The sequence below is a fragment of the Doryrhamphus excisus genome, linkage group LG11 (assembly GCF_037039965.1).
Source record: "Doryrhamphus excisus strain RoL-2023G ecotype Guam linkage group LG11, RoL_Dexc_Guam_v1.1, whole genome shotgun sequence".
NCBI lineage: Eukaryota > Metazoa > Chordata > Actinopteri > Syngnathiformes > Syngnathidae > Doryrhamphus > Doryrhamphus excisus.
The window spans coordinates 21,730,050-21,755,527 of NC_136367.1; the positions used below are offsets into that span (position 1 = coordinate 21,730,050).

The 25,478-nt window shown below is 48.1% G+C and overlaps 1 protein-coding gene across 2 annotated transcripts; it reads left to right on the forward strand.

Annotated features, from left to right (window-relative positions):
- The first annotated feature begins 254 nt into the window (after positions 1 to 254).
- slc25a26 (solute carrier family 25 member 26) lies at positions 255 to 25,469 on the forward strand. Of its 2 annotated transcripts, XM_058081088.2 has the most exons (10): positions 255 to 401; positions 1,037 to 1,193; positions 1,672 to 1,790; positions 6,374 to 6,478; positions 6,809 to 6,856; positions 17,397 to 17,441; positions 19,431 to 19,500; positions 21,994 to 22,058; positions 23,577 to 23,650; positions 24,892 to 25,469. In XM_058081088.2, exons 1-10 carry the CDS (start codon positions 369 to 371, stop codon positions 24,989 to 24,991), a joined length of 816 nt encoding a protein of 271 aa, XP_057937071.2. In that variant the 5' UTR covers positions 255 to 368; the 3' UTR covers positions 24,992 to 25,469. The 2 variants fall into 2 exon arrangements, with proteins under 2 accessions (XP_057937071.2, XP_078650594.1); XM_078794468.1 differs by lacking the exon at positions 23,577 to 23,650.
- The last annotated feature ends 9 nt before the right edge of the window (positions 25,470 to 25,478 follow it).

The window sequence follows — 25,478 nt, forward strand, 5'->3', positions numbered from 1 at the left end:
TGGAAATTACAAGACACTTATTGTATTTGGTGCATTTTTTATTTTCAATATTTTTTAAAGTAACGAAATTATCAAGTATCAAAGTATTTATTATTTATTTGTTCATTTTAGTATATAAAACAAGCGTTTATCATATAAATAAAATGACAATACCCATTGTGATCTTTCGGCTGCTTGGCTTTTGGCAGAGCAGAAGGTGTCTGAGTTGCGTGTAACGTTTTTGTGTCATGTGACTACATGACGTCATGACGCAAGGCGGAAGTCGTTCCGTCAACATGGCAGCGTCCTTGGCAGGCATGTTCTCTGTGAAAACATGAACAGATGTAAACATAGCAAAGCAGTCAATTGCTCGTCTGCGAAAGCTGAAGATGGAGAGACGGGAGTTCGTCGCGTCCCTTGTGGTATGGATTTCCCGATCTTTCCTTTCAAAGTAGTGACTTTAACCCGTTCTTAGAACATCGTTCTTGCACCGGAACTGTGTGTTTGTCAGTGGAACTTTGGGTTGGGGACTGTTTAACAAATCCACTCAGCTACTAAATGACACAAAAGCTGCCTCTTTATTGACTCGATGTTAAATTGACCAATTCATTTTGGATGGTTCTTATTGCTTAACCTTGTAACACCAAAACACGAATTTGTCTCGTCACTTTAGTACTCCTAAGATCAGGATCAAGGTCAAGGTTGTACTTGGCACAGTTGTGGTCCGGTCTAAGACCACTGGTGACTGTCGGTGACTGTCGGTGCACCCTTGGTCAGCATCCCCCCCCCCCATAGAGTGTAATGTGTTTGTCAACATGGTAGAAGCATGGCATCAGATGCTTTTTTGGTCTTTATGTGCCTGTGATTGACTGGGATAGGCTCCAGCTCACCTTTGACTGCAATGAAGACAAGCCATATAGAAAATAAAGCTCCCCTCATTGGAGGAAAATAATGGACTTTCAATAAAAACCAGTTTCTTGTACTATGCTTTTGGGGCAAACACAAACCTGTAGTTCCGTTGTTGGTTACAATATTTTCTTTGACCTCATCTATCCAGGCTGGAGGCAGCGCAGGGATGTGTGTGGATCTCGCCCTCTTCCCCCTGGACACTATTAAGACTAGACTGCAGAGCCAGCAAGGGTTCTACAGGGCTGGGGGCTTCCGGGGAATTTATGCAGGGGTCCCATCTGCTGCACTCGGCTCCTTTCCCAGTGGTAAGACGGTGATTGTGATTGTAGCAAATACGGCATTGTGCTGTTGAAGGCCATCATGGTGGTTTGTGTTTCTTGAGAATGTCATATCTGTGGTAATAAGAAAATCTAAAGTAAGGCAGACATGAAGGGAAGTTGAGCGTTCAGAGTTGACTTGTAGCTTGGCGTGGGTTCCGGCCGCAGCGATAGTCCGTGTTCGGGATTATTATGCCGGCCGTACGATAATTCATACCTGTCATAAAAGCCTGTTGTTCCGACGCCAAAGTCTGGTGCTTGTGTGTCTAACGAAACATCACAGTAACATGACTGACACTTGGTGACCAGTGTGGAATATAAATCTTCCGAATGCCTTGTATTTGCGTGTTAGTTGATTTTGCTGAAATATGCATATTTATGAACTAATAATAGACCACAGTCAATACTTAATGAAGTATTCAGTAATCTATTTGAGTTATCTTGTTCTCTGTCCGCATGTTTTCAGCGTCTGCCTTCTTCGTCACCTACGACTGTGCAAAGTCCCTCCTTGGCTCTCATGGGGCGCTCGCAGAGGCGCCAGTGGCGCCGCTCACTCACATGCTATCCGCCTCCTTGGGTGAAACGGTAAGTAAGGGCTGACCCTTTTAGTCTACGCTGTTGCCTTTGTGTAGGTGGCCCCGCCTTAAAAGGAAACGCCACTTTTGTGGAATGTTGCCCATCATCCACGATGCTTACGTGAGACGTCAACACACGTCTTTCACTTTTCCAAAGATCTAATAACGGCGAGAAAGAAGCAGCCCATCAATGCACAGCTTAGAATGCCCGCTATTAAAACACCGCCCAAAACGTTTTATCCTTTTCGAAAGTTGCTGCAACCATTAGCAACAGCCCGTTCATGATCACATGTAATACTTCCACAATGTTGCCGCACTTTGGTTGTTTAAGCCTTCCCGTTGGTTTCACATAGCAACCCAGAAACAAACGCTACACCTAGCATGAAGTTTTCCATGGAAGACAAAAACACAGCAGCAGTAGCGGAAGCTCCAACGTGTAGTTTCAACCTTTTGCTCGTGGTCTGACGCCCGAGGAGCGAGTGTGTGTGGTGAAGCTAGTCGCTAGCCTGGTGCGGCGAGGTGTCGCTCTGCCAGTCATTAGTTCCTGGGTGTAACTATGTTATTAGCAATAATAATAACAATGGCACTGGGGCTTGTCTCATCATGTAGATGTAGCATTGTTAGCGCTGTCTTTTTACCTGTTTGTATATCTTTAGAACCCACAGAAAAGACGTATGTGTTGACATAAGGATGGTGGAGGATGGGGATGATTCCAAAAAGAGTGCACTTCCCCTTTAAGGCCATAGTGTCCAGCTGGTTGAGTTGAGTGGGCTTCCTCTCCTACCCCCGCATTTACCCCACCAGCTGGGTTGAAACAACATCCATAGACTCATTTACTTCCACAGCCGGCCTCCACAGACTCCACCAGGGACTGAAGCCTAGTGGCAGCGTAATTTCCCCTCCCAGTCACTCGCAGTGGGCACCTGGTATTCATATTGGCACGAAGTGTAGAAGTAGCGCGATGGGGGTACGAGGAGGGCCTGCCCCCCGCTACCCCACAGTACGGGGTTTTCAGTATTCATGGCTTTTGGATTGATGTCATTTTTGCGTGTTTGCATGTTTATGAAATGGGATGCGTCCTTGCAGGGGGGTGTACAGTCTTTGTCTCTGCGGTGGCTCCACGTTGCCTTCGTGTGACTCTCACATTAGTGCATATTTAGTCAGCACTTTCACTTGAATAGAGCCGTCACTGAATGTACTCTTGGCATCAACTTCTTGTTACCGGCTCACCCCGGCTAAGTGGGAAAGGTGAGGCCCAGGCCGCGACCGGCGTGAACCCCTTTCCCTCTGCCCTGGATTTGAGTACATGAAAGAGTCAAATCGGGAGCGCAGAGCAGATTGTGTATCCCTCTGGAGTCTGTGTTCTCTTCAAAGACGGTAATCTTTGGGCTTAGCCATGAAAGCACCGCCTTACGATAGCGACGTATCCGAGGCCTGAATGTTGGCTCTATTATGCAATCCCGGCAATCCCGGCAATCCCAGCTGCGTGTGACTTTGCTGGGAATGTCCATGGAACATGACATAGAAAAGACCTTATTCCATGGTAAGTTGGAAATGGCACGAGCCTTCAGTAGATGGCAAGGAGGCCATGAGCGGCTATGACTCAAAGGCCCATTGAAACTTCGTCTTGGTGAATAAGTCAAAGTCAAGAATGGGATTTTCATTGTTTTAGTCGTGTACTGCAGCACCTCTGGAGAACCTTTCTCTGATGTTTGCAGCCTGATTAGCAAGAAAAGCCATGTCAGACTTAGACATTAGAGGAGCTGTAGAAAGCCACGGCGTCTAATAAATGTTCCTTTTGGGAGCCCAAAGTTGGGAGGCACACGCCAAATACATTTACTACACAGAATTGACAAATATGAATATTTGTATTTTGATTCTGCCGACCTGCATTCATCAATGACTGTCTCTGTAATAACTGGAATCATTTTAAAAATGGCTCGTTAGCATGCAAAGCAAAAGTGTGTCATTGAAAGGAAGTTATCCAAAGTTATCCAAGAAACGCTCAGCGAACATCAGTGTCTCCATGTTTGTGGGCCGCCCCCATAAAGAATGTGTAAGATGATGGTGGCTGTCAGGCCCTAGCAGGCTGTTATCCAGCCATTAGATCAGATTTATCTTCATTCCCATTCGCTCGACGTCTGGCGTGAAAGCTCATTTGTCAAAGCCAGGCGGCCGCCTTCTCTTGCATCCATACGCCCCCCTCCCCCCACTACACATCTGCAGGAGGGTTTGCTGTAAAATGTAGTGTGACATGACGGGGTAGGGGGACAGTGCGGGGGCAGGGGGGAGGGTCTTTGGTGGTAAAACTGGCAGCTACTTGATGTTGGCACTGGAATATGTGCCTCGGAGCGCCACCGTTCTCTGTGATTTATTGGCTATTGTTTCAAAGCTGGGAAGCTGGGGGATACGTACGCACCTTGCTTTTCTCTACATGACCCCCCCCCCCGCTTCTTCTCCGGCTCTCTTGTATTGCCGTATTCCTCCTGAGCTTCATGAGAATTGGTGGTCAAGCGATGACAAATGTCAGGGGGCCGCACTGGGAATGGAAGTATTGAAAAGTGGAGAAGAAATAGACGCGGGAGCGAAGGCTGGCAGACGGCGAATACTTACTTACTGGTTGGTAGCCATTGGCGTGCATACCCAGGGAGAGTAATTATACTTGATTATATATCCTTGATTATCCTTTGCAGGTTGCCTAAAATGGCCCAACAATTTTGCCAACCTGTCTTTCTCCTCATTAAGACCAATATATACCATCATTCAATTATGCTAATTATGCTAATTTGGCAAAAGTCATTTGCTCTTTAACATAGGCCCTCCAAATAGCGAGTAAAACCCAATTTACTGATTTGATGATATAACTATTTAATGTGTACTAATAAGAAAATGTACTAATCCAAAAATCCTGTACAATAACTGTGCAGCAAATTGTGCAATAACATGCAATAAGCCGTCCAATATAACTTGACTTCTATTCGCTAGAATCTATTCGCACTTTCACTGCTCTTGTGTTCTTTTGATACTTCTGCTGTTGTGGGTTCTTGCACTTTTCTTAGAAGCGAAGCATCTATATTTGCAGCTACGGGCCTGTCCTGTTTTTTTGGCCGATATTGGCACAAAAATGTGATCTGGTGTCATTTTTTTTCTGCCATTATGATCATCGGCGTGCAAATGACACCTCATCAAACTACACAAACTACACTACACTGTACAAACAGTGTTTATTTGTGAATCTGGCATTCAGTAAAATAAGCATAATGTTCATTTATGGGGTAATAATGTAATAATGTGCTGGACTATATACAGTATATGGAGCATATCTAGTACTTACTTGGCATTATTATTTGGATTTAGTTGCCATAGTTTAGGGAAAACATGACAAGCGATGTACCATAAATGGTTACTTCACCAACTGGTTGGTCAATTGGAATGCAATGCATTGGTGGCCTGGGGCTCGACAATGTGGGCATTCGGCCACAGGGTGGTGCTATTGCTCCATGGTTAAATCAGGCAAGGCCTTTCAGGCTCCATCTCAGCTGGTTCTCCATTGAAGCATTACAAAGGTTATGGTTAATACAATCCTCCCCACTGACAAAGCAGCAGGTCTATGTTGATGTGGAGTCCACAGAGTCCACAGAGTCCACAGAGTCTCTAGCGCTGCAGCTTCTCTTTCCAAGCAGGTTCTCCAGCAGGGCATTTCATAGACCAGCTCCTTCCCTCAAACCAAAGGAGGGTTCATCATTCAAATCACCTGCTTCAGTGACTGGCTGGAAAGAAAACCTGTCGCGCCTCGGCCCCCATGGCAGGAGTTTGACACCCCTGATGGAGAGACACTAAGCTCGAAGCTGTCCTTTACTTTCACACACATCAGGCTATTTCTGGCAGCCAAGTTGTTCGTGGTGTACGACGGGATCAGTGGTTGACGGGTGTGAATAAGACCTGCTGTGGGTTGACTTCACCCCCCCCCCATAACGTAGTGATTAAGAGCTGCTCCTCAAGGGACCATCTCCTCAAACCTTTTTGAGGCCTGAATCAGAATCAGGAGATGGAGCGAAAGCGAAAGTTCCTTGTGCCTTCCTTCCTGCTGTGCGGCATGGTGGGAGTCACGCTGACAGGCTGGCATCTGCGTGATGAGGGGACTCGCCGCAGGGAGGAGGCTCACCCCCCCCCATCAGAAGCAGGATCATCTAGTTGCCGCTTCAGGGTGGAGGGGGTTATGACACCAACATATTCATGTCTGTCTTTGCTACCGGTATGGTTGACCAGTTGGAACTGTGGGACCTGAGGTGTGTGTGTGTGTGTGTGTGTGTGTGTGTGTGTGTGTGATGGCAGCACATGTTGCTTGGATACAGACACAGTATGCCTGATGTACGACCTTTTTACCTGTTGCTCAGGTGTCATGTCTGCTGTTTGTTCTGCCATGTTAATTGGCTGAAATATGGCACACAAACACATGTTTGCCTGCTGGCTCTCTGTAACCACCCCTTAGTTGGGGCCCCCGCCACCAGCAAAAAGAAACCCACAAGCTCTTATTGGATAGTGCCGTATGCATTTGAATGCATTTACATGAAATCCCTTTCTGCCCTGCAGGTAGCGTGTCTGATCCGGGTGCCCACGGAGGTGGTCAAACAGAGGACCCAGGCGTCCCCCTCGTCCAGCACATACCACGTGCTGTTGGTTACGCTCCGAGAAGAGGTACGCCACTTGTCGGGTTTGGGTGTTTTGTATTTATGCCCGTGTCGTCAAGGTTCAAGGAGCAGCCGTATAAACGGACCCTACATACTCAATCAAAAATGGTTCCTTCAGACGTCCTCTTCACTCTTTATTTCTCCTCTCACTTCTGGAGTACTCATCCTAAAATCTTACCCTAAAAAGTGCCAAACTAGGCGTATGTCGTACACGCATGCACTGCCGGATACGGATCACCTGAACCTTTGTGTGACACTTCCAGTTTGAGACGATTTATTCCCATTGCTATAGTGCAGCCATGTTTATGTTTGTGTTTCTTTCTGTCCCAATCAACAGGGTGTTGGGGGCTTGTACAGAGGATTCAGGAGTACGCTTCTCAGAGAGGTGGGTTTATTTCCATTTTCATTCCATCGCTTGCGTCGTGTGCCGGTCGAACACGAGGACGGCCGCTTACCATCCAGACTGTATGACTGAAAAGGACAATGCGGCATCCACTGATGGGCCGCTAATCCAAGTATGACAGTTATTGAGCCTATTGCCTACCTTTGGCTTTTGCCTGGCAAAATGAAAAAATCCTTCTGGACTCTTACTTTGAAGGATTGTCAAAAAAGCTGCCGGAACAAACCTTGCCATTTGGCCCATGAAATGTAAGACTAATTCTCAGTCATAGATACAAGCACTACTTGGATTGGAAATCACATTTTTCATTAGCTACTGTTTTTAGCCTTGGCACCAGCCCCTGACGTCAAGAACATTTAAGTCCATCAACGGCAAAATCTATTATGTATTTTCACCTTCTTTGTTGGGAACTGATATTTCCCTGAAACTACTGCTGATTACTCGACAAGGCGAAAGCTTTTTTCTGATGAAAGACGGGTGTCTCATCTTTCTTCCAGCAGCTTCCGTGCCTGTGTGGCTGCTGTGCCTCGCAAAGTCAGTCCAAGTTCAAGTCCACTAAAGTGGCCGCCACTTTGGAACAATGGCTGGGATTGAACGAGTGAAGGAGTGAATGGAGTTCTCCCGTTATAAATGGCAGCCAGTGGTTGCTAAGATACAGTATAAGCTAATATCTAAAAGTAGAGTCCCGCCTCGGTCCCGGTGATGCCTCCCGACGTTGCTGGCCCGCTATCTGACTGGGAAAATAAGAAAGTGTGACACACAGCCAAGTATATGAAGGTGACACTTGTCTTTCTGTCTTTTTGGGGAGAGGGCGGGGGTGGGCCAGAACGTAATCTAGTCCCCTCCTCTGTGCTGGCCTGTACTTATTTTCTGCCTCACTAAACTGATGTTATTCACGCAAATTCCATCTGGACAGCTGGGGAAAAAAGGACAACAAGACACTGTGATTTCTCGGAGGGCCTCTGAATAAATGAATACATTTGTAGGCTGGCGCGCGGCCTGCGTGCATACTAACACGGGCAGATGAATCGCAACGTGGCAGCAGGGATATGCGGCGCAGCAACAGCAGAGGATCCCGCGCGGTGATTGGCTTTGACGTTTGTCAGGAAGGTAATTCATTTTCTCTCTGCCCCCCCTTCGCAAGCCACCTATCCTCCACTTTTGGCCAAGCGACTCTGTCAAGATAAGTTTGTTTATGTGCTGCGGCGTGCTGCCTAACACCCCTGCCCGCCAACTAATTGGGGTGCTACCTGTGCTATATAGTCATTACGCAACCTTCAGAAGGCATTTGTGATGGGCATGATGGCGCATTAGGGGGGGTTGAGGGTGGGCAGGTTTTAGACGCAGGTCAGGGCTGCCAACTGTCGCTTGAAAAACAGAATAGTCCCATATTTAGAAAAAAAATGGACGCGCTTTGTCCCGGATGACTGTGGGAATCAAAATAGTTCCTAAAATATCCGTGGAATGAAGGAATAACGGGGTGCTTTATGTGACCTTTGACGGCAGACCAGAACCATTTGAAAGTAATCTACCCCCAAGGGGAGGACTTCTTCATGCAGCTGGTCTTTTGATACTTGATGCTCAGTCGTGCTGTTTGAAACTAGCCTAGCCTGGCTAACTCAGGTGTGGACAAAACCAACACAGGTCGATGCAAACAGAACACAGTGCAGTTAAACACAAGCAAAATAGTATCAAAATAACACTCACAAGCAGAAATACATGCAAAACCTAACTTTTATTTTCAGCAGCCCACAAGGCATGCTGGGTAACCTTCCATCAGCTACATAGTGGCACACATTTCTTCGTCATGAAATATAAGATATTGTCGGGATATAACGTCTCAAAATAACGTCCACATATGCTCCCATAAATGTTCCCAATGCATTCATATTACTCCATCTAATGGAACGCAGGTTTGAGTCAAGTACTCCAAAACTGGTTCCACGCTAAAAAGCCATTTTCACCACGGTGGGAGGGGTGAAGACAGCCGTCCTGCTTGCCAGCAGTGTTCCGTATTTATTTTTCAGGGAGGTGGTGACCTTCGTGTAACTCACATCGTATTGGTCCGTGGGCAATTTGGTCATTTTATAAATCCTTTTTGTTCCTGCGCTTTTCCTTCAGAGAAAAGCAGTTTCTCGGTTCCAGCTGCAAGAAAAATGACAGGCGAGATTCTACATTCCGAACGAGTGGTTCTCAAGTATTGTCTGTCATGGTGACATCATTCTGTGTGAAAGGCCCCAGTGGCTAATGGCGGATGATGTGTGCCAGCAGGGCCACTTGCTGCCTTCTGGCCTGCTTTGACGGCGCCTTGCCTCACCGCTAGGTGGCAGCATAAGCTCACATCTGATGGCTGCTTCTTTCTCCTCCAGCCTTCAGCTAGAGGCCATTCCACCGACTATGGATCCTCCTTTTCCTCGAAATCCCTGCAAGGTGACATTTAATCTGATCTACACTGCACAAATTTGACTTGGCCTGATGAGTCGGAGATGAGTTATTAGGGATCATTTATTGCTATGGCGGCTATGAGTGCTTGGTTGGAAGCGAAGCTGACAGCGTCTGAGGCCCCTCCAGCCCAGATTGGCTGCCGGGGGGGGGCTCACACCTTAGAAACAAGGGAGGCAATTCAAGACGTGAAAATGTGACATTGGCATTGTTTACTTAAAGATGCTTTCAATGTTCTTATCTTTTATAGTATGCTTGGCCTTTGAAATGAATAAAATAAGATATTATTGTTACACATTTGATATAATTCCATTTTTATGTATTATAAAATACAACAATTAACCTAATGTAAGTCTTCAAATAATAATCCTGATTATAGTCAATAAGAGTACTACATATAACCTAAGACACATAATCTTCTTGGAGGTTACTCAACATGTTTTATTATGCCTATTATGCCACGGGACACGCCCCGGGACACGCCCCGGGACACGCCCCGGGACACGCCCCGGGACAACGTGACATTTGCTGACCGTATCATAGCAGGTTTAAAAGCATCCCAAGAAGCTCCCGTCCAGTGGCAGATGTTGCAGCATGGAGGCTGAGTTATAGCCGTCATGCAGAGCAGTGGAGGGGGGGGGCTTCCACTTCCTCTGCTCGGATGCTAAAACCATCTCAATCGGGAAGCAGCGGCCGGGAGCTGACCCTGGCGTGCCTTTTCCAGAAACCAGCCTCTTTCATTGGTTGTGTTGCAGGATGAGACCGGAGAGATGAGGTGAACCACTCTCATATCCTCTTGTCAGTAGACACTGATCCTTCAGGTCTTGTGTCCATACACCCCCATGCGTCTGAAGACAGCAGAGGGAGCAGAAGGAAGCATCAATAGTCGAAATGAGAAAGTGCTACGTCTATTGTCTTCAAGGGAACGTGAAGGTCATGACGGCCGGCTCCTTGCTTTCTTGTATTAGTGCACTAAAGTTGTGTCACCTGTTGGAGGCCTGAGATGACCTTTGGACCGTTGGTCATCAGGGCCTTGAAGCCACTCGTGATTTAGAAACAACGTATTTTTGGAGTTGGAGCAAGGGAAACCTGTTTCTGGATTTCTTAGAGGGGACCTATTATGCTCCCATTGTGTTGAACTTTCAGGCCATGTTTACATTTGGAGTCTTGAGGCCGTGCTTTCTTCCCACAACTTTATGCGTGTTTGTGTCAATCCATGCAGAAAACCTGGGGCGCTCCGCACGTGTTTCTAATAACATGCAGACCCAGGCCAGACAGCCAGTGTGGGAGGAAGTAGCTTTTGGAAATGGGGAACCTGGACCAGGAGTGGATTGGATGTCATGTCCGAGGAAATAAGCTGCAACAATATGCCCTTGGAGTTTGAAATCTCATGCCGGTAAAAGCAGATTGGGAGTGAAGCAGAATTCCCCCGACGGCAATGTTTGACTAGGATGCTTGTTCTACTGTTCTACTGTTCTACTGGACTACTGGACTACTGGACTACTGGACTACTGGACTACTGGACTACTGGACTACTGGACTACTGGACTACTGGACTACTGGACTTGAGCTGACGTTAAAGCATGGCAGGGGCCTCCACGGGGCTTTTTATTGCCCCCAGGAGATCTATACATGGAATTAAAGCTGAAACGGGATGAAAACAAATGGCCAAGATATACGGCACTAATAACCCTTTCCATTGATATCTCATAAATAATCATAACAGCTTCAATCCGAGTTTGCCTTCCATTGTTTTCTAATCACAGATCATGAAATGATGGCTGGTTCTTTGTCATCAGAAGAGCCCCAACCCCTCCAACGACGCCCCCGTTACGTCTGCGTAACCGCCATCCTTCCATTGAGCGCCTGACAGCCGGGGGGGGGGGGCACGATGTGACGTCACTGTTGGTGTCCAACGGAAGAAAGAAATATAAAGTGTCAGCTGCAGTGAGAGCTTTTAGCTCTCTCGGCCCCAGTGGAGGTTAGCGGTTCAAACTAATTCATTCCACTTTCACGGCACAGGCCGAGTGGGAGTTCATGATGGCTGAGGGTTTTCACCTTCAGCGTTTCTGCTTGATGATACCGTGCTGTGCAAAGGTCGCTAGTGCCATAATGCTTTAATCAGGCGTAATTATTTCTCTTTATGTCATAGTTCAACCACAAAGCACCTTCAAAAAGTAGTAGGAAACCGTACATGGGGAAATGGCACTGGCCTCACTCCTTGGCTTAGAATTTAAGGATGGAACACTACTTCATGTCATTCATTCATTCATTCATTCATTCATTCATTTTCTGCCGCTCATCCTCACAAGGGTCGCGGGTACTTAATGTCATTGTATCTCATTCTTTACCTGTAATTTGTAATTTGCAAAACACTTTTATTGCATCATAATGACTTTAAGCTTTTGTCCTTAACAAAGCCGTAGAAGTCTTGAAATACTACATTAAATACATTCAATACTTTTAACTGTCTAGTATCCTGATTGGCGTGGCTGGTCGTCGGTTGATCCGTTACTCAGATTAGTCCAGAGTGAGATGTCGAAGTTTGGTTTGCCAAGACCTTTCCCTGGATTTATTTTCTGTGTATTCCGCGCTTGGCAGTAAAAAGGCAGGAGTAGATGAGCATCACGTAGTTTAGGCCTGCAACGGATCGATCAGGCCCATGCGTGCTTTGTTTGACTGACTCATCTGTGTGTGCGCCTTTCAGAGGTTGCTGCCAGGTTCGGTTACTTCCAGCTGTGCTGCTGGTGTTCCTATCTGATTCCCGGCTGATTGGCTCCGTGTGTGATGCAACCACGTGAAAAAACTTTCATTTGTCCCTTGGCCAGCGATTGGTCAGCTGGAATGTCATCTTTCATTGCCGTGGACGCTGCTCCCAGAGAACATAGCGTGTTTGTTTGCAGGTCGTCCATGTATGGATGCGGCCATTGGTATTCATTTGGTGCGTTGGAAGCGATAAGGATAAGGAATGCTGCATATTGATTCCTGATTTGTTCCAGCGTCCTCGTCTTTCCATAAATACACCACGCAGACTCCACACCACTGAACGTCCATCCAGTTTCTATGCCGCTGACCTCACTAGGGTGGGGTATGCTGGAGCCTATCCCAGCTGTTTTGGAGGAGGGGCGGGGTCCACCCTGGACTGGTGGCCAGCCAATCCCAGGGCACATATAGACAAACAACCATTCACACTCACATTCATACCTATGGACAATTTGGAGTGGCCAATTAACCTAGCGTGTTTTTGGAATGGGGGGTACCCGGAGAAAAGCCCCCACAGGGGGGAGAACATGCTCCACCCAGAGAAGTCCCACTAAACAGCAAAAACAAAACCTGCTTTTATGCAAATGCACAATTTAGCATATACAGTTCAAATTCAAAATATTAGGATTGTTAAATGCGAAACGGTACTGCCAACAACTGCTAATACCGGTTTTACTGGTTTTACTGGTTTTTGACAACCATTGGGTTGACTGGTAGACCACGCCAGATTCATCACTTGATGATGTTTCTTTATGTCTAAGACTCTGCCCCAGTACCGTACTTCCTGTTGGCACTTGAACCTTTTGGTACTGACACCTCCAGCATGCCCCTATCTTTCTACGGGCCTGTCAGGCCACGCCCACCGTCAGTGCCGAGCATGCACTGGTACCGTCACTCGATATGCTTTTGATTGGTTAGATTTATGAGCAAATATTCTACTGCAGAATGATGTTTATATGCCAGCTGGGCTTAAAACAACATCTGCTGCTCCGTGATGGATTCCGTAACGTGTGCGGCGGCACATGAATTCACGTGTTTGGCTGCTGAGTTGCATTGGCGGCAGCCCCCGACAGGGACTTGTCCCGTGCCCATCACAGGTTCCGATTGAGGCTGCAGACCAACGTAACATAAATATGCTCCGGTCTTCCAAGGAAGCATTTCTCCCATGCTAATGACTCTCTTGCAGCACGTTGTTTCTCTCCGTTCTACCTTCTCTTTTCAGCGGCGGCCTCCTGTCTCTCCATTCTCCTCCTAAATAATACCGCCCTGCGCTGGCCTTCGTAGACCAGCAGCAGGTTTGATTGGCTCCTACGGGTTTTAGCTTCTATCATTTGGCTGGTTTAAAAACACAAACACATTCTGTGGCGCCCTTGGCAACAAAACTGTCAGGTGGAATTCTTCAGCAAGTGCAGTCAGACCCGTTCTAGTTTTTACAGCGCAAGGGAGTTGGAAAGGCTCGGATGAGTGATTGCCAATCGCTTAAGGCCGAACGCTCCTAAAACGGCCCCTGCTCCTGCAGAGTGTGGGGGGGGGGTTCTAACATTCCCTCATCTGTGACAAATTTGGTTTCAGCAGAAACGGCCGCTAAATGCTTTATATACGTTACAGTTTGCAGCAACATCAGTTCTTACACAGCCTTGGCTCTATGGTTAGAAGCACACGCGTGCAGGTGTTAGGCGAGTGACTGTGCTGTGACTTTGTGTTTTATTGATGTTGATTCCTTCTTCATCAATAATGTGAGGAGCATTACAGTCATGCTCTGACTGGGCTACGTTGTACCTGGCCTACCTGGCCTACCTGGCCTACCTGGCCTACCTGGCCAATACTCTGCTTGGGCAGGAAGTGCGCTCACACCAGCCAAAAGTGTGGTGCTTTAGGTGTGAAGTGGGTCAACATGTGGCACCATTGGCCGGTACGCCCTACGTCAGCATTAATCACATGACGAGTCTCAGTCCATCGTCACACTTTTGTGACACTTCAAGGATGGAATGTGGGTGTGGCAGAATGCGGAGTGTTTATGTACGCTTGTTTCACTTTGCAAGCCAATCCATCTAGCAGCCATGTTGTGTTAGCAGATCATAAATGTGGACTTAGACTCAGGTGTTGGTGTGGCCTTGTGGATTTCTGTTCACCTTCTTTGTGTCTTTTCCGATATTATTTGAACACATTTAGTGGGAAAGGACTCGCCACAATGTGCTGCAGCGGTACGATCGCCATCTCAATCCTCTATCCATCCCTGCTTGTTCACCATCTAGTTTTGTTCCTTCATCGTAGAAATGAAATTCCAAGTGCATCATCGGGTATGATTCACGTGGTTTCCAAATCCAGGGGCTTTGGGACATTTTGACAGATGGATTGGAAGTGCTCATTGGGTATCAAGTGCTTACACGGGATCCAACAACATTCTCCAGCTCATGAATCATTGACTCCACATCTGGTGGCAAGTGTGGAACAGACTCAGCACATACTTGTACCTGATCTATTTTCCAGGTTCGATTCCGGCCCCTTTTTCCACTGCACTCTACCTTTGCAGGTGGCTCACTTTCGCTCTCCTGATGCCTTTCTGCGGCCACATGTGGGGTTTCACTGCTCAGCGATGCCGCCTCGTCGTCACACGGCATTACAGGTCAACATTGGGATCATACGGTAGAAATGATCTGCTGTTGTTTATCACCCGGTGCTAACATTGGTCAAATGCAGTGCAACCATTTGGAATCTCCTGAAGTGGAAAGAAACCCCGATTGTACTTGGTAGCAGATGTCCAACAGGTAGAAGTTGACAACAAAAAGATGGTGAGAGTAAAGTAAACCCCCAAAAGTTTGACATCAGGGCAGGAGGGAGGGTGTCACTATCAACAGTATGGAGAAGACTTCATGAACAAAAGTACGATGACTACACCAGAAGACCGAGACCAGGAATTAGCAAGGTCAGCTTGGAGTTTGCCAAAAGTACAGCGATGAGCCGATGTACTGTATATTGGAAGACTAGTACACTCAGCTATCTGTTCCTGGGGACCAGCAGGTACCATGTGTACACTTCCAGGGATGACAGATCGGGGAGAAGAAGTCTGCTGGCAGAGATGGATGAGGCCTCTGATTTGTTGGGCCGGGCGCCTCCATACGGGTCTACTTGTCTCTGACATCCACCGTCTCTCTCTCTCTTTTTTAGAACCTCATCAGTATGTGCAAGGTGTGCGATGCCCTATTAAAAGTCGTTTGTCAAATTGCAGCCAACTGGCTTGTCCTGCAGTCAGGCTCATGAGAAATATATTTTGACATGTGTTTTTCCCGCCCTCCACTGAGTGCCTAAGGACCTGTGACAGGCCGAAGCCTCTCGGAATACTAATGTAGTCTGCGCTTAATACACTTGGCAAATACACTGAGAGAGCTGGGGTCTGCGGAGCATCTCCTATATCAATGTGCTACAGGAACGTCACGGCATGTGGCGCTGTCATGTTTGATCATCTGCTCAGTGCGTCCGATGAAATATGATCACGTGCATGCCAAAATGTAGGATGCCCCTATGCAGGACGTCGGGCTGCTCTTGTGTTTCCCAGCCGTGGAGTCCTCGCCCTGCAAGCCAGCTGCATGACACAGATGTTTGCAGGCTTTGGGAGCAGATGCCGCTGAGATTCCGGAACAAAGTTCTTACTATATAGCCAAGATCCACAGCCTTCTTTTGACAGGATTTGTGCCAGAAAATACGCAGCTCCACGTAATCGCTGTACCAGTTTTTATTGTAGTCCACGCCAAGCGAGTACGTAAGATTTGGAGCCAATCCATGACCATCCGTGTGGCAAGGGGGTCTGTCCGCACCCCACTGGGTTGAATTCTCAGCCAATCTTCTTGGAATCTTATTCTTCTATACCACTCCAAGAATCCTGTTGGTTTTGACTGATGTCCAATACGGTAGGAACATGGCAACAAACAAGCAGCTGGTATCTTTCTTTTCCCGTCACGTTAATTGGGGAAAATTTGGGGAAAAATTCAGACCAAAGTGTCCCACTGAGGTTGGAGGACTTTTCAGTCTTGAGTTTGAGGGGTCGTCTTAGATTCAGGTCAGTACGTTATTCCTTCAATTTCGGTCGGAGGCTTTGCTCCTTCAGCCATTTTCCAATGTCAAAGCCACATCAAATTTGAAAATGGGCGTGGAGATGTTCGCTTACTTTTGCTCTTAATGAACTTCAAGCTCGGCACGTGCGGTATAGTCTCACTCCATTTGGGCCGTCTGTGAATTGTTTTCTTTGTTTGTCTTCTTCGCTTGGAACATTGCAGAACCCTTTGGGGTTGTAATAAAATACAGGTGCACAAAGCTCATTCTCTCCGCTCACAGCCGGAAAACAAGGGAAGGTCTCATTCCTCATTGTGTAACACTTCATATTGTGCTGGCAGGACACCAGGAGACCTTCATGCAATCACATTAGCCAACATCTCCAAGCATTTTCCTTTAGTCTGCATGGAGAAGACAAAGAAAGGATTAGCGTGTTTATTGTAGCTTCTCACGCCAGCTCAGCTTGATCCCCTGAAAGTGTGAAAACTTCATCCGTTTTACTGTACTATTATGATTACCCTTTTGATTAATACCACTTAGATGAGTAAGAAAGATTGCTCTCAAGCTATTACCGTTCCCGGAGACATCATTATTATTACAATGGGGAATGCTGCTATTTACTTTCTATTACAACTGGGACCGACCTGCTCCCGAACCCGAACCCGAACCCGGTTCAGCCCAACTTTCATCACCAGAGCAGTACTGAAACAGCCCATTCTTAAGCCAAGCTGGAATCCATTGTAAGTTCGAGTGAAGCTTCTGTTTCAGTTTCTGCTGTGGACGGACTTGGCCGTGTTGTTTTTATGAGGTCAGCTCATTTTGGTCGGAGTGTTTAATTGGCCGTTGAACGCCATAAACACGGTTGTGTGTTTGTGATGAAACGATTGGAGCAGGAAGCCGGGATGGATGAATCATGTGATCTTACACTAATATCATCTTTTCCATCATCTTTCTGTGATTGTGCGTTTATGCGTGTGGCGGCTGGTCCACATGTGGGTCACCGTTGATCAGTAACTTCCTGTGTGTTGATTCATGGTTTCCAGTTTCCAGTCAGGCGTCCTCCTTTTCTTCCTTTCTAGTTGTCTCCTTCTATGCTGCGTTCACATTCATCCAGGCCTGCCAGGCCACCTCGTTCATGAATCACCCGCGGTGAGAAGGAAGGCGGCAGCATTAACAGGGGGGGGGGGGGCTATGGAGATGAACTTGAGCTTCAAGATGAACATCCATATTCTTGCAGATGTTAAACACGATGCAACTTTGTGTTTTTCAGATCCCGTTCTCTCTGGTGCAGTTTCCACTTTGGGAATATTTCAAGGTACGTTTGTATGCATCACGTCCTGTTCCTTTGTTGCATCGATCTTCTTATCACGGGGCCCAGTGATTAACACACCGTTGGCATATTTGCAGCAGAGCATGCCTTCTATTCCGGAATAGTGGCAGCGATGCTTCATGGCTTATTTCACCTGCCATTAACCTGGATGAGAATTTATCACCAGCTGTGAGCAAATCCATTTGTGTATCTGTCTCCTTTTCCGCTTTCCAATGGAATGACGTCTCTTAATGTGTCTCTCTCACCCGTGTCTCCCAGCCCCCCCCCCCGGCCCCTTCCATTGCGTGACAGTGGTCATATTAAAAGCCATTTGTCTTTGAGAAGACAGCGTTGTGTTGGAGTGACATCATGTCTCCGGGGGCATGAAAGGTGGACATCCATGTTGGGGGGGGCAACAACCCAGCTAGGATTGGAAATACGCGGCACGGCCGTGTGTGCGTGCCCGTTTGTGTACGCTACGATATTTCTACTTCATTTCTGACTTGGATTGTGGTATCTACAAGGGTCACTTGTCCTCCGTCAAAGGCCTTCTCAGGACCCATCCTTCTCTTTTTGTTCCTCCACCTTCTTTTTCCTGCCCCCTGCTTTGGCCACACCCCTCCTCTGAAGGGAGTAAATAATAATATGAAAATGACCCAAAAGGGGCAGGATCCTTGGATCTTTGCGTGGTCTGGTCTGACATGCTGGTGTGATGTCATCCATGATGTCACTTCTTTAGGAATAAGCCTTCTATGAAGCAAGAGGAGGAGGAGGATGTGGGAATAGGAATGTTCTTTTTAGTTGGCCGTCTATCGGAACACACGGGAAGCATCCCTGCTCGGGGAACACATGCCCTTTGTGATGAACACGTGTGTGAAATGGGGGGGGGGGATAACATGCAGCAGATTAACCTTTCACAAGTAAGGCTTGGGGGGCCGGACCGACAAAGAAAATAGCTTTAATTGCTCCGTGCTCCAGCTGGATGGCCCTCCGACACATAATCGTACCTTGCAGGGCCCAAGGCCGCCCGGCTGTCTACCAGCATTTTACAAAGAGGTTAACCTGCCATAGAAACCTGGTGGAGTAACCTGGTGGAGAAACCTGGTGGAGAAACCTGGTGGAGAAACCTGGTGTAGAAACCTGGTGGAGAAACCTGGTGTAGAAACCTGATGTAGAAACCTGGCGTAGAAACCTGGCGTAGAAACCTGGCGTAGAAACCTGGTCTAGAAACCTGGTCTAGAAACCTGGTCTAGAAACCTGGTGGAGAAACCTGGTGGAGAAACCTGGTGGAGAAACCTGGTGTAGAAACCTGGTGGAGAAACCTGGTGGAGAAACCTGGCGTAGAAACCTGGCGTAGAAACCTGGCGTAGAAACCTGGCGTAGAAACCTGGCGTAGAAACCTGGCGTTGAAAACTGGTGGAGAAACCTGGTGTTGAAACCTGGTGTTGAAACCTGGTGGAGAAACCTGGTGGAGAAACCTGGTGGAGAAACCTGGTGTTGAAACCTGGTGTAGAAACCTGGCGTAGAAACCTGGCGTAGAAACCTGGCGTAGAAACCTGGCGTAGAAACCTGGCGTAGAAACCTGGCGTAGAAACCTGGCGGAGAAACCTGGTGTAGAAACCTAGTGTTGAAACCTGGTGGAGAAACCTGGTGTAGACCCTGAAGGTTGAGAGAAAAGCAGTTCAGGCGACCAACATCAGCAGCACCCATATGGCCAGGACTGATGGAGGAGGAGGTTCCTGTCCTCACTTCCCATATGCCAGGAGACCATTTGGCCAAGGAGGAGACACTTGCTGTTATGGAGTACACGTGTTGTGGTTGTGTAGTACTGCATGCTGGAGTCTTCCAGTACTCGGATTTGCCTAAACCCTAAGCGTAGCTGCACAGCTAGCCTTCAGGAATACAATATTCCTTCAAAGATTTGCTCCAGCTGGTTCTTCCCACATCCTCATTCCCCTCATTTGTTGTTCCTCAACTTTCCTCTCTTTCTTCCAGACTCGCTGGTCACGGAGGAGAGGTCAGACGCTCCACTCTTGGCAGGCTGCAGTATGCGGAGCCTTTGCAGGTGCAGGGGATTATGGGAAATGCTAGTCGGGGAGGGATGGCTGCATAGGTGAAAGGGGGGTCAGGGGGACAAACCGGGCGTCCACAGACGTGATCTCTGATGGTAAAAGTCACGGTCACTCACGTAGCAAATCCACTGGAGAGGTTGGCTCAGAGACAAATGGAGGGAACGGAATTCCAGACTGAAAATCAGCATTCCATTGGAAATCTGCACTCCAGCAACTTGGCATTGTCAAGAAGGAAGATGTCAGCCGACGGCACACCAAGTCAGGCTTTATGGTCCCTCTCAGCCTGGATGAGTGTCGGGGGGGGCGGGGTCCGGGGAATGGGTCCCTGCAGCTGTGTGACCCCCTGAGCACCGGGGCCTGACGTGGTTTGTGGAAGACTAGTGAGGGTTTGGCTAAAACAGGATAGCATGGGAATTGGGTAGTAGCTGCAACTGGTAATGTGGTAAAGGCAACTGGTAATGTGGTAAAGGCAACTGGTAATGTGGTAAAGGCAACTGGTAATGTGGTAAAGGCAACTGGTAATGTGGTAAAGGCAACTGGTAATGTGGTAAAGGCAACTGGTAATGTGGTAACGGCAACTGGTAATGTGGTAAAGGCAACTGGTAATGTGGTAAAGGCAACTGGTAATGTGGTAAAGGCAACTGGTAATGTGGTAAAGGCAACTGGTAATGTGGTAAAGGCAACTGGTAATGTGGTAACAGCAACTGGTAATGTGGTAACGGCAACTGGTAATGTGGTAAAGGCAACTGGTAATGTGGTAAAGGCAACTGGTAATGTGGTAACGGCAACTGGTAATGTGGTAAAGGCAACTGGTAATGTGGTAACGGCAACTGGTAATGTGGTAAAGGCAACTGGTAATGTGGTAAAGGCAACTAGTAATGTGGTAAAGGCAACTGGTAATGTGGTAAAGGCAACTGGTAATGTGGTAACGGCAACTGGTAATGTGGTAACGGCAACTGGTAATGTGGTAAAGGCAACTGGTAATGTGGTAACGGCAACTGGTAATGTGGTAAAGGCAACTGGTAATGTGGTAAAGGCAACTGGTAATGTGGTAAAGGCAACTGGTAATGTGGTAAAGGCAACTGGTAATGTGGTAAAGGCAACTGGTAATGTGGTAACGGCAACTGGTAATGTGGTAAAGGCAACTGGTAATGTGGTAACGGCAACTGGTAATGTGGTAAAGGCAACTGGTAATGTGGTAACGGCAACTGGTAATGTGGTAAAGGCAACTGGTAATGTGGTAACGGCAACTGGTAATGTGGTAAAGGCAACTGGTAATGTGGTAAAGGCAACTGGTAATGTGGTAAAGGCAACTGGTAATGTGGTAAAGGCAACTGGTAATGTGGTAACGGCAACTGGTAATGTGGTAAAGGCAACTGGTAATGTGGTAACGGCAACTGGTAATGTGGTAACGGCAACTGGTAATGTGGTAAAGGCAACTGGTAATGTGGTAAAGGCAACTGGTAATGTGGTAAAGGCAACTGGTAATGTGGTAAAGGCAACTGGTAATGTGGTAACGGCAACTGGTAATGTGGTAAAGGCAACTGGTAATGTGGTAAAGGCAACTGGTAATGTGGTAAAGGCAACTGGTAATGTGGTAAAGGCAACTGGTAATGTGGTAACGGCAACTGGTAATGTGGTAACGGCAACTGGTAATGTGGTAAAGGCAACTGGTAATGTGGTAAAGGCAACTGGTAATGTGGTAACGGCAACTGGTAATGTGGTAAAGGCAACTGGTAATGTGGTAAAGGCAACTGGTAATGTGGTAAAGGCAACTGGTAATGTGGTAAAGGCAACTGGTAATGTGGTAAAGGCAACTGGTAATGTGGTAAAGGCAACTGGTAATGTGGTAACGGCAACTGGTAATGTGGTAAAGGCAACTGGTAATGTGGTAACGGCAACTGGTAATGTGGTAACGGCAACTGGTAATGTGGTAAAGGCAACTGGTAATGTGGTAAAGGCAACTGGTAATGTGGTAAAGGCAACTGGTAATGTGGTAAAGGCAACTGGTAATGTGGTAAAGGCAACTGGTAATGTGGTAACGGTACGGTGGGACCTTTGGTCCTTTTTAGCTGGTGTTAGTCATCATATCATAGCATATCATAGCATATCATAGCATGTGATGTATTGCTGCACGTGGGGACATAACGGCCCGGCACCAGCTCCAAACAGCTCGTTGGTCTAGTGTGACATTCAAATACGTTCCAGCTGCCATGTTGTTGTGTAGACAACCGACAGCAAAGCAACACAATGGCAGCCATTATTTGAGTGTTTAGTGTTTATGTGAAGGTTCAGAAGTAGTTGGAGCAGACGGATCCACCATGCGTGGTTCACGTTCCCAAAATGTGCCATCTCGACATGGTGGCCTAACTGCTAGCGGTAACGAGCCGTGGGCCCCCAGATGTCCCCCAGATGTCCCCCAGATGTCCACATCCGCTACTGCTTTTGTCTTTTATGCGTCTTGACTAACGTTTGTGTTCCCGAAGGTGCGGTGGCCGCATTTCTTACCACTCCTCTTGATGTGGCCAAGACCAGGATCATGCTCGCTAAGGTATGCACAACACGTGTACTCACGGTCAGGTGATCCCACCGTGCTGGGAGACATGTTGGTTTGTCTTAGAGGGGAGGGCCGGTCAGGACCCTCAGACCACTTCCCGGCTCAAGGCCGCTTGTCTCTCAGAGGTCAACCAGGAGGTTCCACACGGTTAACTCCTCTTCTCGCTGGACATCACACACACACACACACACACGTAGACACACACACGTAGACACACACTTCTGGAGCTTCCCTTTTTTAGCCCCCTCTTTCTTTGCTCCTCCTCCTCGTCCTCCTCTGACTGCCTGGCTTCCCTCACTGGGTCTTCTGTGTAAGCAAGGTAGGGTGTTCTGACTCTAATCAGCCCCCCCCCCACACACACACACATTGGAATTACATAGCGGAATGAACGTAGCACACCAGGTTGGATGCCCTAAAGAGGCGGTTTACTGGGAATTGACTGGGAATGGACTGGGAATGGACTGGGAATGGACTGGGAATGGACTGGGAATGGACTGGGAATGGACTGGGAATGGACTGGGAATGGAATATTTGAAAAGCAGCTGCCGTGGTTTCCCACCAGCGCAGCGACTTGGCGTGTTTAGACTTTAGCGAGGCTGCGTAGGCGGACTGCTTGTTGATGTTTTAGTCACACGCCAAGTCGCCACGGGTTTGAGCACAGCCAGTCGGTCAGCGATGGACCAGACACACAAGCACCAGACCTGACTGGCCAACCAGGCTTTAGAGTAGACATGCTAAGCTATGCTATCATTCCCATTTGCTCTTCATCTTGGGAAATGTTACACCACTTTATTCCCGGAATTTTTTTCTCCTCTTTTTTCCCAACTGGATCTTCCTACTTTATTTACTTTTTTTCCATATAAAATGACAATTTAAAAAATCAAACATTTCCACTCTGCACTACAATAAGGAACATTTCATCCTGATAATGTTACAAGTTTAGGATCTGGGAGCGCCTTGGTGTTCCCGCTGGAGCCGGACGCTCTAACGCTGCGGCCAGCTGGTCTTCCGGCATCGGGGCATTCTGGTCTCCACATCCATGAGGAGCATATCCTCTCGTATGGATGCGGTAGGGAATCCTTTCGTTCCGGCCGATCTGCCGTCAGGATTCCCAGCAGATGCTTCCCACTGTTTCCTTCATGCTCGGTGAGCCACACGTACTGCCTGTCTGCCGCTTTGCCACGTCAGCTGACTTGACCCCTTCCCTCCTTGCTGGGGGGCTGCCGACCCATCCCGGCGGTCTGCCGTCCTTCAGTGATGGACTCGGAGCTCTCGGCCAGGAAAATCCGTATTGTGGAAATAAGCAGCACCAGACTGTTGTGTGTTTGGCTGCTGGGTGGGTGCCCGGGGGGGTGTCCGGGGGGGTGTTGGAGGTGTCACCTGCGCTGACACAGCTGTCCATGAGCAAGAAGGGGGGGTTGAGGAAGACTAAACAGTGTCTCTCTCCGAGGAGCAGGAAGGGAAGCAGACCGTTTTATCCGTCATCACGCCTCCATTGTCTCTCCCTCCAAGGCTGGATCGACCACAGCGAGCGGCAACATCCCACTGGTGCTCTGTGACGTGTGGAAGAGCCGAGGGCTGAGTGGGTGAGTAAACATGGTGGACCTGCTGATGTTCTACCAAGTTGATGGACAGTTTTTGTCCGTGTGACCGGACCACTTAGCAGCGTGCCGATTGGCAGGGTTCTCTTGTGGTGGAGCCTCCAGGGCCTCCAAGAATCCTGGGGAACAGTCCCACCTGGCAGCAGTCAGACCAGACCAGACCAATCGGGTAAATCGGGTTCTGCTGACGTAACGCCCCCCCCCCCCCAGCGTCTTTGGTAGCACGTTCAAGGACTGTTGGAATCTTGGTGCTTCGCAAAAAAAACATTCTGTTATGATAAGACTTACTGCTACTACTACTAGTACTACTACTAGTACTACTACTAGTACTACTACTAGTACTACTACTAGTACTACTACTAGTAGAGCGTTTGTCAGCCATTGTCAGAGTGAAAGCAAAGACCGGCAAAGAGGAGAGGCCGTATGAAGAACGTGTTGAAACGTGGGCTGACGCAGCAGGAAAGGCGAGGGAAGGAGAAACCCCCACAAGCGTGAGCCAGCTGTGGGGGCTGACCCTGACCGCCAGGCGGGGGGGGGGGCTGGATGGACATGTGTGCATGTCATCTGACCATCAGTGAGGGACAGACAGACGGGCCCAGAGGTTGAAAAGCCTAATCCCCAAAACAGCTGCGTGAAGCCAGGAGGTGCCGGGGAGGTGCCGGGGAGGTGCCGGGGAGGTGCCGGGGAGGTCACATTGCATCCTTCCAGCGTTGCAACAACACCTTCCCGGTGGTTCTCTCACGCTCGCCAGCTGCAGCGCTAGCCCACATTCTCAGGTAGCGGCGTGACAGACGATCCGCCGAGCGGAGCTCAGCTCTGCAGGCGGATTCGGAAAGAGAATATCTCCAGATGGGCTTCAGGTGTGTGAGCACCGGCTCCACATTCCGAATGCCTTCTACAAACACAGCATGACACTGCAGTGCACCGTTGCGTTGCGTTCGGATCAGACTTCACTTCGCCGGGCAAATGTCACACCCTGAACAAGGAAAGTCCGAGCAAGTGTTTTCAAAGCAACAGTAAAATATGGTGGTGGTAGTGTGATGGTCTGGGGTAAAAAGTTTCATTTAAAAAGTGTTCACAGATTTCCAGTTCGATTTGGGGCTGGTTTCTGGCTGGGCTATGTCATGTGATTCCATAACTGCGGTCTTTATTGGAGAATTGTACGTATCGGAACTTCAATGTAGAAATTCAACTCTAAAATATCGGCTTCCCTTCTTGGTCTGCAGGCTGTTTGCAGGCAGCATACCCAGGATGACCTCCATCAGCGTGGGCGGCTTCATTTTCCTGGGCGCCTACGAGAAAGTGCGGCGCACTCTTCTGCCGTAGCGAAAGCTGAACTGAGAGAACTGACTGTCCTGGGGGCCTCCAAGAACGTGTGGAAGAACGTCCTGTCCGGACCGCCACTGCTGCCTCTGCAGCCGGCGGATGAAGTTTGAACATTCATGTTCACGTTGTTATTCCTCTTCCTGCATATCCTCAGTCAGCAGGAGACATCCACTGTGTTCCTTCTCCCTTCCACCTCCGTGAACATCTAGCATGGTTGCCATCAAAAACCACGGCTGTGGGCTTTCTCTGCATGTGCCCTATGATTGGCTGGCGCCTTGTCACCCAAAGTCAGATGGGGTAGGCTCCAGCATCCCCCTGCACAGGATAAGCGGCGTAGAAAAGCAGTGAAGATAATAATACATAAAGATTGCAATGCATCGATTAGTTTTCCATCCTGACATGGAGAACAGTATGGAGTATTTATTTTGAAATACTTAAATACGTGAAATAAACACCAACATACAGTAATCATCTCACTGTATTTAAC

Excerpts from the sequence above, each read along its gene's own strand:
- slc25a26 (XM_078794468.1), top strand. The coding sequence starts at position 369 with ATGGAGAGACGGGAGTTCGTCGCGTCCCTTGTG. Across the intron at positions 1,791-6,373 it reads CCGCCTCCTTGGGTGAAACG|GTAGCGTGTCTGATCCGGGT; the intron begins GTAAGTAAGGGC and ends TCTGCCCTGCAG. Across the intron at positions 22,059-24,891 it reads CCAGGATCATGCTCGCTAAG|GCTGTTTGCAGGCAGCATAC; the intron begins GTATGCACAACA and ends CTTGGTCTGCAG.